Source organism: Lithobates pipiens, unplaced genomic scaffold, assembly GCF_037356315.1.
Source record: "Lithobates pipiens isolate NorthernLeopardFrog02 unplaced genomic scaffold, aLitPip1_a1.2 Scaffold_16, whole genome shotgun sequence".
Classification (NCBI taxonomy): domain Eukaryota; kingdom Metazoa; phylum Chordata; class Amphibia; order Anura; family Ranidae; genus Lithobates; species Lithobates pipiens.
Genome location: NW_027507748.1, coordinates 167,505,520 through 167,518,374, shown reverse-complemented (window position 1 = coordinate 167,518,374; position 12,855 = coordinate 167,505,520). Strand labels below are relative to the sequence as shown.

Below are 12,855 nucleotides of genomic sequence, written 5' to 3'. Positions count from 1 at the left end.
TTATCGTGACTGCGACATTATGACGGACACATCGGACAATTTTTACACATTTTTGGGACCATTGGCATTAATACAGCGATCAATGCTTTAAAATTGCATTGATTACTGTAAACATGTCACTGGTGGTGAAGGGGTTAACCAATAGGGGACGGAGAGGGGATAAGTGTGTCCTAGGGAAGTGTTTCTAACTGACTGGGGGATGGGTTTGGATGACGTGGACACTGATCGCTGCTCCTAATGACAGGGAGAAGACGATCAGTATCCTGTCAGGCAGAACGGGGAGATGCTGTTTACATCGGCATCTCCCCGTTCTTGAGCTCCGTGACACGATCGCTGGTATCTCTGCAGCAATCGTGCGGGTCCCACGGGCACAGTCACGAAGCTCGTGGCAGGCGTGCGCATGGTGGGAATTTCAAAGTACGGGTACGTTACTTTACCCATCCGTGCCCTTCTGCTGACGCATATATACCCACAGCGGTCGGCAAGTAGTTAATGAACAAAATGCAATTTTGATCTGACTTTGAGATGAGTGAGACTTTTCCTTTGACCAATCAAAATAATTCCTTTGGTTCTGGTATAGATGAAACCTCATGCCAAATTTATAAAAAAAAAAAAACTACGTGGGTCCCCCCCAATATCCATACCAGACTCATATCCAAGCAAAGCATGCAGCCTGGCAGACCAGGAAAAGGGTGAGGGGGGGCGAAGCATTCCAGGTCACATGCCCTCAACATAGGGGGGTGGGTGCTTTGGGGTGGGGGGCTCCGGTGCCCTCTGCTACTTATCGGAGCTGCCAGCAGTGGCGGAGGTGATCATGTCTGCTCCCGTCTGTGGTATGGAGCTGAGTGAGGGGAAGACGGCCCCCACCCCTCTCCATACCATTACATGGTGGAAGCGACATCAAAACGTCACGTCTGCCCATAGCTCTTAAAGAGACATTTTTATTTATTTATTTATTTTTAACAAGATTTATTTCTTTTTTATTGCATTTTAGTGTAAATATGAGATCTGAGGTCTTTTTGATACCAAATCTCATATTTAAGAGGTCCTGTTATGCTTTTTTTCTATTACAAAGGATGTTTACATTCCTTGTAATAGGAATAAAAGTGACACTTTTTTTTTTTTTTTTTTAAAGAACAGTGTAAAAATAAAAAATAAAAGGTAAAATAAGAAAAATATATATATATTTTTTAAATGTGCCCCATCCCACCGAGCTTGTGTGCAGAAGCGAACGCATACGTGAGTAGCGACTGCATATGAAAATGGTGTTCAAACCATCCATGTGAGGTATCGCCGTGGTTGTTAGAGCGAGAGCAATAATTCTAGCCCTAGACCTCCTCTGTAACTCAAAACATGCAACCTGTAGAATATTTTTAAACGTCGCCTATGGAGATTTTTAAGGGTAAAAGTTTGTCGCCATTCCACGAGCGGGCGCAACTTTGAAGGGTGATATGTTGTGTATCAGTTTACTTAACATCATCTTTCGCAATATAAAAAAAAAAATGGGCTAACTTTACTGCTGTCTTATTTTTTAATTCAAAAAAGTGTATTTTTTCAAAAAAAAGTAAGACCGCTACGGTGTGACAAAAAGTATTGCAACGACCGTCATTTTATTCTCTAGGGTGTTCGAAAAAAAAAAAAAAAAAAATATATATGTATATATATATATATATATAATGTTTGCGAGTTCTAAGTAATTTTCTAGCAAAAAAAAAGATTTTAACTTGTAAACAACAAGTCTGAAAAATTAGCCTTAAAGTGGTTAATTGTCACTTTAATAATAAATGATAAACAAGGCATGTCTGCATTCCCGGAATAAAAGCTCAAGGCCAGCAAACTGGCAGGCTTTGTGCTATTGGCAGGATGCATCATCATTCACTTTAAAGCTGGACTAGGATGACACGATCCAACCACAAGGCACCATGCAAATGAGGCCAGTGCATTCTGTGCCGTGTGCTATACTGCTGCCTGGTTGTTATAGTGATAAACCGAGGCCTTGTGCATCACGGCTTCTACTTATAAGATTTAAACAAGCGCCTTCTGTCTCTTAGGGGAAAGGGCCATGAAGCTGGGAAAAATCTCCACTGCCTAGAATCCCCGAGAGGAGTTCTCCATCGCTCCGAGAGCTACGGCGAGCCTCATCTGGCCATGCCAGTTCTCAGCCTTGATGCTGAGTCAGAAACAGGTATCCCATATTCCCATTGTGGTGATCTGCCCTTAGAAAGCATGGAAGAACTGGAGCACACTTGTCCTCAGCCTCGCCTGGTAAGTACACCCCGTATGTTCCATGTGGCTCGGGAGTGAAGGCTAGGGATTTCAGGAGCTATGGCTTGGTGTAAACAACTTAGCTGCAGACGAATCCATCTGGGCTGGGTGTCTGCTACAGGATCTGCAGTGAGGAAAGTTGCATTACAAAGCACTATGTCTGTGGCGGTGCTGAGACAGGATTCCTGAGATTGCTTCTCATCCATCCTCCCAGGCACACTGGCTGCTGATCGTCAGAGGACCAGCAAACGACTTCTTCATCAGACCCTGCACTGTCCAAATTCCTCTATCAAAGGTCATAGCAAAGGGAGTCTTTTAATGTAACCTGTGACGCTTGTTCTTGTTTACGCTGGGGGTCATCCTACACAGTACAATCTCTGTACGATCAAGGGCCTACCTAATCTATCCAATCATTCTTCAGCCAATCTGGCAGGCTCTTGCGTTACATAGTTGTTGGTAGGAGATCGTACAATCGGATTGTAACGTGCGTGGTGAGCTTAAGGCCTCTTTCACTTGGGGCGGAATCCATCCAAGTGGATCCGCCTGCTCAGTGAGGGATCTCTCTCTGCTGGTCCCCCCCCGCTAAGCAGGTGGATGACGGGTCTGCTATGCAGAGCGGACACGGACACAGCGCGCTGGATGGAAACAGACCGCCTGTCCGTTTCCATCTGATTGTCATTCGACACGAGCCGCCGGATGGATGGCGAACGTATCAACGTGAACCTTGGCTTCCCAGGTATTTTTGAAACTACAAGTCCCATGAGACATTGCAAAACCCTAACAATCACAGGCATGACTCCTAGAGGCAGAGGCATGATGGGATTTGTAGTTTCAAAACAGCTGGAGAGCTGAGGTTCCCTACCAATTTAGTGGATTGGATGCCGACAGGTTACATATCAATATTCATAGTTACATAGTTAGTAAGGTTGAATAAATACACCAGTCAATCCAGGTTAACCTGAGTGAGTGTGGGTGCATGTCTACAATTGTCCCTATCCCTGTACATTGTGTCTCATTAAGATGCTCATCTATTATATTATTATTTATTTAAGGTACCCGTATGACGCTGTCAATTTACGCAGAGCTCCACACATACATCGCACACTCATTTCGGTCCCTACCATCAAGGGCCCACAATCCAAGGCCCCCAACTCACATTCATATACTGGGGCCAATTTTGGACAGAAGCCAATTAACCTAACAGCATGTCTTTGGAGTGTGGGAGGAAACTGGAGTACCTGGAGGAAACCCATGCAGGCACAGGGAGAACATACAAACTCCAGGCAGGTAGTGTCGTGGTTGGGATGGTGACAGGGGGCACATAGGGAACAATAGGTGGTCCAATCTGATCTGCCAGAAAAACAGACAGGTGGATCCGATCGGTCTGTTGGTGTGAAAGGGCCCTAAAGGGTTAGTTCACCTTTTACCAAAAACTGCTTATGCAGAAAAGGGGGTTTGTAGCTAAAAACAAACGGTGCAGCTTTACAGCAGGGGTCTCAAATTGGTGGCCCTCCAGCTTTTGCGGAACTACAAGTCCCATCATGCCTCTGCCTGTGGGAGTTATGCTTGTAACTGTCAGCCTTGCAATGCTTCATGGGTCTTGTAGTTTTGCAACAGCTGGAGAGCTGCCAGTTTGAGACCCCTGCTGTAAACTCTTAGGACTTTGCTAAGGATATTGCTAAGAGAATCCAGTTTTCTACTGTTCCCCTTCATCATTACAGGAGTGAGCTCTGAAACCCTGAGCTCTAAACTACTGCATCAGGGGAGAGAAAGCATATGAGAGGGTAAGAATCAGGCTCACTCCTGTGATGGTGGGGGTGAACAGTAAAGCTGGCCATAGATGGTTAAAATCTAGGGTGGTTCGGCAGGAACCGACCAAGATTCAAACCATGTATGGGCAGGCTGAATGTACCCTAGGGTTGCCACCTTTTCTTCAAGTCAACCCGAACACTTTAGCGGCGCACAGCATTTTTTTTAATAGTATAAACTATTCATATATTTTGCTATTAACCACTTAAAGACCGGACCATTTTGCTGGTCAAAAACCAGACTACTTTTTGTGATTCGGCTCTGCGTCGCTTTAACTGACAATTGCGCGGTCGTGCAACGTGGCTCTCAAACAAAATTGCCATCCTTTTTTCCCACAAATAGAGCTTTCTTTTGGTGGTATTTGATCACCTCTGCGGTTTTTATTTTTTGCGCTATAAACAAAAATAGAGTGACAATTTTGAAAAAAACACATTATTTTTTACTTTTTGTTATAATAAATATACCCCAAAAATATATAAAAAAGCATTTTTTCCCCTCAGTTTAGGCCGATACGTATTCTTCTACATATTTTTGGTAAAAAAATCTCAATAAGCGCTTATTGATTGGTTTGCGCAAAAGTTATAGCGTTTACAAAATAGGGATAGTTTTATGACATTTTTATTAATAATTTTTTATTATTATTTTTTTTTTTTTAAGACGGCGATCTGCGATTTTTATTGTGACTGCGACATTATGGCGGACACATCGGACATTTTTGACACATTTTTGGTACGATTGTCATTTATACAGCAATCAGTGCTATATAAATGCAGTGATTCCTGTGTAAATGACACTGGCAGTGAAGGGGTTAACCAGTAGGTGGCAGTGTAGGGGTTAAGTGTTCCTAGGGGTGTGTTACTAACTGTGGGGGGTTGGGCTTTCATTTAGTGAACACTGATCTCTGCTCCAATCACATGGAGCAGAGATCAGCGTCACTAGTTTCTAGGCAGAATGGAGAAATGCTGTTTACAACGGCATTTCTCCATTCAGCCGTCCCATGAGACGATCGCGGGATTGCCCGTGGCGATCGATTCCGTGGGACTCGCGACTGGACTCACGGGGGTCCCGACCGGCACGCGCCGGATGGCAGGGCGGCATTGAAGATTGGACGTACCTGTACGCCAATATGCCTGCCCGTGCCATTCTGCCGACGTACATCGGCGTGCACCGGTCGGGAACCGGTTAAATAACATTTTCTAATCATTTGAAGTTAATAACAAGAGTCCCCCTTTACATCTGGATCCACAGAGTTCCCCTTTTACATCTGAACTTGCAGAGTTCTCTTTCACTGTAAGGGGGAACTCTGCAGACTCTGATGCAAGGAAGAACTCTGGGACCTCTAACATAAGGGATGCTCTGGGAACCCTGATTTAAGGGGTAACACTGAGAACTCTGATGTACGGAGAAGACTCTGATGTAAGGGGAAACACTGAGAACTCTTGTGTAAAGGGGAACTCTGATGTAAAGGGTGCTCTGAGAACCATGAAATACCTTAGTGTACTTACTCAGAGGCAGGAGAGAGATGAGGGGAGACTTGAGTCACAGACAGGGATGGATGGTGAGCTCATTCACCCCTTGGCAGTCAGCACCTCTCATCTAGATGTATCTAAAGCCGCGTACACACGGGCGGACTGTATGGCCAACTTAGTCCGTCAGACAATCCGACGGACAGTCCGTCCTACTTTCGAATGAACGGACTTGACCACACACAGATGCACAAACAGTCCGTCGAAAGCTTGCGCGATGACGTGTACAGCACGTACGACGGGACTAGAAATAGGAAGTCCAATACACAGCAATGCAACCTTTCGCCGTGTAAATCCTTTCTGAGCATGCGCCATACTTAGTCCGTCGAACTAGCCTACTCACGAGCGGATTGTCCGCTGAAACCAAAGTACGACGGACAATATTACGGAAATTCCGAAATACTTAGTCCGCCAGACTGTACGCTGAAAAAGTCCGCTGAAGCCCACACATGAGCGGACTGTCGCTGAAATGTGTTTCGACGGACTAAGTTGGCCAGACAGTCCGCCCGTGTGTACGCGGCTTAAGGCTACTGGACATCAATCCCGAGCGCTGTGCCTCAGAAAAGGAAACTTAGGGCTAGAAATTTGGAGTGTGGGCAGACACAGAGGAGTAGGGGTGGGGGGAAGAGGTGCAGATTGAGCCCTCTCTCCTCTCCCGTCCGTGTGTGTGTTTTGGAGGGGGGGGGGTTTGTTAATGCTGGCTTTAGGCGCTGTGAAAATAGTAATAGACACCCTCACCTTAGACAACTGCAGCCAGCAACCTTGCTGGGAAGCCATAGTCCAGTCTAAATAATGTGTCCGGGTTTCAGGCAGTCTGAAACCCGGACGCATGATTCCAAACCTGAACTGTCCAGGTGAATCCTGGACAGGTGGCAACCCTAATGTACCCAGGTTGTTCGAATGATCAATGTTGGTACAACCAGCCTGTCAGATGTTGCATGTGATTATTGCTAGCGATAATCACTGTGTTCTCCCAGCGGGGACTCTTTCCCCCATCTTCTCTCCCTGGGAGAACACAATGGCTCTGCGGGAGGGATTCTCCCATCAACAATGACTGTGATGATGGGGGACACAAGTAGTTTTGTTTTCTGCAACACATTGCTGCAGGGTAAAAAATTGCTCCGTCTATGGCTGGCTTAACAGCTATGTGTCTCTTAGCAACCTCCTGGCAGTTTTCCAGTCAGGCTTCATGTGGTAGCCAGGGCATTATTCAAGTTTGGTCAAAGCTGCAGTTTTTTTTTTCTACAGACGTCTCTTACGCTGGCGATAGGTGGATCAAAATGAGGCTGGTTCAGCGGATGAATTTTGATCCATCTATGAACAGATTGGTTGTACTGAAGTCAATCCGTCAATCCGTCGACTTCAGTACAACCAGCCTGTCAGGTTCTTCTGCGATCACTGCCGGCGGCTATAGCGGCCAACAGTGATCATTGTATTCTGATGGCTGGGAAACCTCCTGCTGCATTACTGTATTCTGAGGCCGCGTACACACGCGGGGACTGTTCGCTCAACTTTGTCCGTCAAACAGTTTCAGCGGACAGTCCGCTCAAAATTAGCATGGACGGACTTGCCCACACACGACGAACGAACAGTCCGCTGAAACCGTGCGCGATGACGTGAACGGCACGTACGACGGGACGAAAAATACGACGTCCTATACACTGCAATGCAAACTTCGGCGTGTAAATCCTTTCTGAGCATGCGCGGAACTTAGTTTGACGAACAAGCCTACACACGAGGGGACTGTTCGCTGAAACAGAGTTTCAGCGGACAGTTTTTCGGAATTTCCGAAAAACTTTGTTCAGCAGACTGTCCGCTGAAACTATCCGCTGAAAGCCCACACACGAGCGGACTGTCCGCGGAAACACTGTTCAGCGGACAAAGTTGAGCGAACAGTCCCCGCGTGTGTACGCGGCCTGACTGTGTTTATGTTGTCGAATCAAGCTATTTTTTTTCCCTTCAACCCATGGTTGAAGGAAAGAAAATTTTATAATTTGTGGTTTGCGTTACCTGTATAGGCATTTTTTTTTGTAAAGGTGAACTATGTGAATACCAGGTAGGATAGATGAACACATTTGGGCCAATGTACAGTAAGTACAGTACATATGTGCTATACCTGTGAGATCCCCATGAATGCTGGAAATCATTGCAGTAGGCACCGCTACTACAGTGATCTCCACTAGTTTATGGGTCCCATGCTGAGCGGCTGCCCTGCTGCATTGTGAACACACAGGAGGTCATTCACTCAACACAGACACTTTTTATTTTCTCAATGAATGTAAGTTATTCTCTGATTGGACGAGGTTGGGAGGTGGGGCAATGATGTTACAATCTCCACCTTGTGCATTCATTGAGAAAATAGAAGGTGTTCCCGGAATGGCGTCTGCACCAAGCGTGCGACCTCCTGTGTTCAGACTGTAGCAGGGCAGAAGCTTGGCACAGGACCTGAAAGCTAGTGGAGATCACTGTAGTAGTGTTGCCTATCTTCCATGGGAATCCCACAAGTATGGCACATACAGTCTTACCTTGGTCCAATGTAACTACAGTGGAACGAGTAACGTGGTTAACGAGCGTTTTGAAAGAGGAGCAACTTTTCCTTTTTTATTTTTAAAATCCTGAATCGGTTTGTGAGTGTTGTCTCACAAAACTAGCAAAATTCAAGCTAATGTGGTGTGCAGTACCACATTTGGCCAGGGGTGCAGGGGTGCCAGTGACACTCGGAATGGTTCAGAGCCGTTCAGAAATAAATACTCGGAATCACTCGGAAATACTCTGTTACCGAGTGTTTCCGAGCCTTTCCGAGAGGTGCCGGAGAGCCTTGGAAATACTCGGCTGAACTCAGAAAGGCTCGGGAACGGAGTGTTTCCGAGTGATTACGAGTATTTCCGAAGGGCTCCCTAACAATGGTACTGCACCGCCCATTAGCTTGAATTCTGTTTGTTTTACGAGACAACACTCGCAAACCATTTTAGAATTTAAAACAAAAGTTGCATGTCTTTCAAAATGCTCGTTAACCACGTTACTCATAAACCAAGGTTCTACTGTACCCAGTGAAGTGACTGGCCTCAGGAGATACACAGAGATGAAAAAAAAAATCCTCCTACAAGTTGTACCTGTTTATCTGCAGTAATTTATTCTCTACATCCTTTTAAAGTCTGGAATTTATAAAGCTTGTCTGAGACGTCTGAAATAAGGGTGCAAAAAAACTGAAATTACACTCTGCAGAGCTCAGTGAGAGTTGATTGGAGGGAAGGGGAAGGACACACCTCTCCCCACACATTACACAGGAACAAAGATGAGGCTATCGATCACAGTCTGTGTGCTGGGGCTCCTCCCCTGTCACCTTTTTTCTCAGGGCAGCAGCAGACAAAAATGACACTTAGCTCTGGATTGAGACAAGAACGCACTAGAGATATGCTTTGCTCATATTTAATGTCTGAGGTTTGCAACCACTTTAACCACTTCAGCCCCGGAAGATTTGGCTGCTCAATGACTGGGCCATTTTTTGCGATACGGCACTGCATTGCTTTAACTGACAATTGTGCGGTCGTGCATACTTTTTTCCCACAAATAAAGCTTTCTTTTGGTGGTATTTGATTACCTCTTCACTTTTTATTATTTGCGCTATAAACAAAAGAAGAGCAACAATTTTGAAAAAAACAAAATGGCGGTTATTTACGAAAGGCAAATCCACTTTGTACTACAAGTGCACTTGAAATTGCACTGAAAGTGCACTTGGAAGTGTAGTCCCTGTAAATCTGAGAGGTAGATCTGAAATGAGGGGAAGCTCTGCTGATTTTATCATCCAATCACGTGTAAGCTAAAATGCTGTTTTTTATTTTCCTTGCATATCCCCCTCGGATCTACAGCGACTGCACTTTCAGTACAATTTCAAGTGCACTTGTAGTGCAAAGTGGATTTTCGTTTAGTAAATAACCCCCAATATCTTTTACTTTTTGCTATAATAAGTATCCCAATTTAAAAAAACAAAAAACATTTTTTTTCCCTCAGTTCAGGCCGATATGTATTCTTCTACATATTTTTGGTAAAAAAAAAAAAAAAAAAATCGCAATAAGCGTATATTGATTGGTTTGCACAAAAGTTATAGTGTCTACAAAATAGGGGATAGATTTATGGCATGTTTATTTTTTATTTTTTTACTAGTAATGGCGGTGATCTGCAATTTTATTGGGACTGCGCTATTGCGGCAGACAAATCGGACACTTTTGACACATTTTTGGCACCAGTGACAATTATACAGCAATCAGTGCTATAAAAATGCACTGATTACTGTATAAATGACGCTGGCAAGGGGTTAACACTAGGAGGCGATCAAGGGGTTAACTGTGTTCCCTAGGTGTGTTCTAACTGTGGGGGGATGGGACTGACTAGGGGAGGAGAGAGATCGGTGTTTATACTAAGTATGAACATACGATCTCTCTCCTCCCCTGAAAGAACCGGGATTTGTGTGTTTACACACACACACATCCCCGTTCTTATTCTATAACGAGCCATCACAGGTGCCCGGCGGTCATCACACTCACTGGGCGCTCACTTCGGCTCCAGGGACACGCTTCGGAGGTGTCTTAAAGAGCCGGCGTACAGCTACAACGGCTCGTGCAGGGGAGCCAACCTGCCACAGTATAACTGCGGCGGCTGGTCCGGAAGTGGTTAAGGAGATAACCTAGCAAGGCCCTTTGAAAAAAAAGTGATGTATAAAGGGAACTACTCTGTATCTGAGCACCACAAACCCATGACGCTATTTAAAGCGTAAAAAAATTATTAAAAACCAGCAGCTGCTGACCATCTGCAGCTATTCTGCAGCTAGCTATGCCCGGAAGTGGGTGCAGATACCTCAAAGGTGCCAATTATGGCGGGGAGGGAGGAATCTTCTGAGCAGAAGTTCCACTTTAGGGTGGAGTTCCGCTTTAAAGTGTTACTAAATCCATAACAGTAAATCTAAGTGACATTTAGACCCCTTTCACACTGGGGCCGCGTTCGGGGTAAAGTGCCGCTCATTTTAATGGCGCCTTAGCGATGTTTAGGCAGAGCTTTTCGGACGCTAGCGGGGAACTTTTAAAGAAGGGGTTAAAAACTCCCGTGTTGCGGCGCTTGCAGGACTTTTCCTAACGTCCCACAAGCGCACGTGTGTGTGAAAAGTCACACTTGAATGAATGGGAGACGGATTTCAGGCACTTAGCAGAGGCTATTTTCAGCGCTAAAGTGCCTGAACACCTCCCCAGTGTGAAAGGGGTCTTAATGACTTTAGCCTGCTGTTGGCTGAAAAAGGGTCACAAAAAGCCCTCCTGTGATCCATAAGAGAACTACAGCCAAAAAAGCTTTGGTCCTACTTCTCTTTTAAGAGGGTATTAAGTAGATTCGAAATATCACCTCACCCCACTCAAGGCCACTTCTGAACTAAAGTAGAACTATAGGCAAAACTTCTTTTTTTGCATTTTGGATAGAGTAATGCCTCGTACACACGATCGGACTTTCAGACAACAAAATCGTGGATTTTTGTTCGAAGGTTGTTGGCTCCAACTTGTCTTGCATACACATAGTCACACAAATGTTGGCCAACAATTCTGAATGTAGTGTCGTACAAGACATACCTGATATCTCCATTACGAATGCTAGTTTTACAAGATTGAGGGCTTCCGGCTCGTACTTTATTCTGAGCATGCATGGACTTTTGTGCGATGGACTTGTGTACACACGCTCGGAAAGTCCAACTACGACGTTTTGTTGGCGGAAAATCTGAGAACCTGCTAGTCAACATTTGTTGGCAGAAAGTCCGACAACAAATGTCCGATGGAAAATCTGAACGTTTGTAAGTGGAGGTTATAATCCCAGTTCCGATTTTCTTTCACAATTTGTGTTCCGTTGCTAAGATTTCCCTTCACTTCCTGTCCCAAAGCCAAAAAGGAAGTGAGAGGAAATCCCTGAAAATGAAGGGAATTCCTTGGGGACCCCCTAGTCACCAGAAGTAGTGTCCCCAATGGAAAATTTCCCTTTTATTATTTTTCCGGGGACAACCCAAAATTTGTGATTTTCTTTTACTTTCACTTTCAATGATAATGGTAAACAGGACAAATAAAGAGGATGAATCTCCCTAACGGGGCACAGACAGCAATACAAACTGACAGGAGTTCTAATTCCTCTCCACTCTATCCAAAAAAATTAAAAATAAATAAATGTTGCCATTAGTTATACTTTAAAGTGGTTGTAAATCTCAGACATGAAATATGAACAAAGCATATCCCTCTATTGTGTGTACTTGTCTCAGTTAAGAGCAGTAAGAGCCGGTTCACACAGGGGCGACTCAGATCCGACTTCAGGTCGCCCCTAGTCGCCTCAGGTCGGACAACATTTAAAAATCAATCTAAGTGAATGAGAGCCGTCTTAATGCACACTACTGAAGTCGCTCCGACTTCAGAAAAGGTTCCTGTACTACTTCAATCTGACTTGTAGGCGACTGGTACCCATTGATTTCAATGGAGGTCGCCTCCAAGTCGGATCTCCGTCTATACGGAGGCGACTCTGACAGAATTATCAGCTCTCAAGAGGGAACTCCACGACAATTTTTTTTCATAAATTTGGCGTGGGTTCCCCATCCGAGAGCATACCAGGCCCTTAGGTCTGGTATGGATTCTAAGGGGAACCCCCTACACCGAAAAAACGGCGTGGGGTCCCCCCCAGATCCATACCAGACCCTTATCCGAGCACGCTACCCGGCCGGCCAGGAAGGGGGGTGGGGACGAGTGAGCACCCCCCCTGAGCTGTACCAGGCCGCGTGCCCTCAACCTGGGGGGGTGCCTTGGGGAAGGGGGGGCGCGCGGTCCCCCCACCCCAAAGCACCTTGTCCCCATGTTGATGAGGACAAGGGCCTCTTCCCGACAACCCTGGCCGTTGGTTGTCGGGGTCTGCGGACGGGGGGCTTATCGGAATCCGGGAGCCCCCTTTAATAAGGGGGCCCCTGGATACCGGCCCCCCACCCTATGTGAATGAGTATGGGGTACAATGTACCACTACCCATTCACCTATGAAAAAAAATGTTAAAAAAAAAAAACACAACACAGGGTTAAAATCGTTTAGTGGCCCGGTCATCCTCTGGGATTGTGACATCGTAAGGGGGCGGGGTCACCATGTGACATCAACCGGTGACCCGGCCCCTTGTCCCTATATAAGTCGCAGCGCACCGTGTCCCTGGCATTGCGGCCGGAGAGAGCATCGAGTCAACATCTCCAGAAGAAGA

General features: G+C 45.6%; 1 protein-coding gene across 2 annotated transcripts in view; it reads left to right on the top strand.

The window, feature by feature from the left end:
* The first annotated feature begins 1,924 nt into the window (after nt 1-1,924).
* PCYT1B (phosphate cytidylyltransferase 1B, choline) overlaps nt 1,925-12,855 on the top strand; it is a 102,838-nt gene continuing 91,907 nt past the window's right edge. For both annotated transcript variants that reach the window (XM_077480770.1, XM_077480769.1), the window contains exon 1: nt 1,925-2,265. In XM_077480770.1, the coding sequence (XP_077336896.1) occupies nt 2,149-2,265 (117 nt within the window). In that variant the 5' untranslated portion in view covers nt 1,925-2,148. The remainder of the gene's footprint in view (nt 2,266-12,855) is intronic.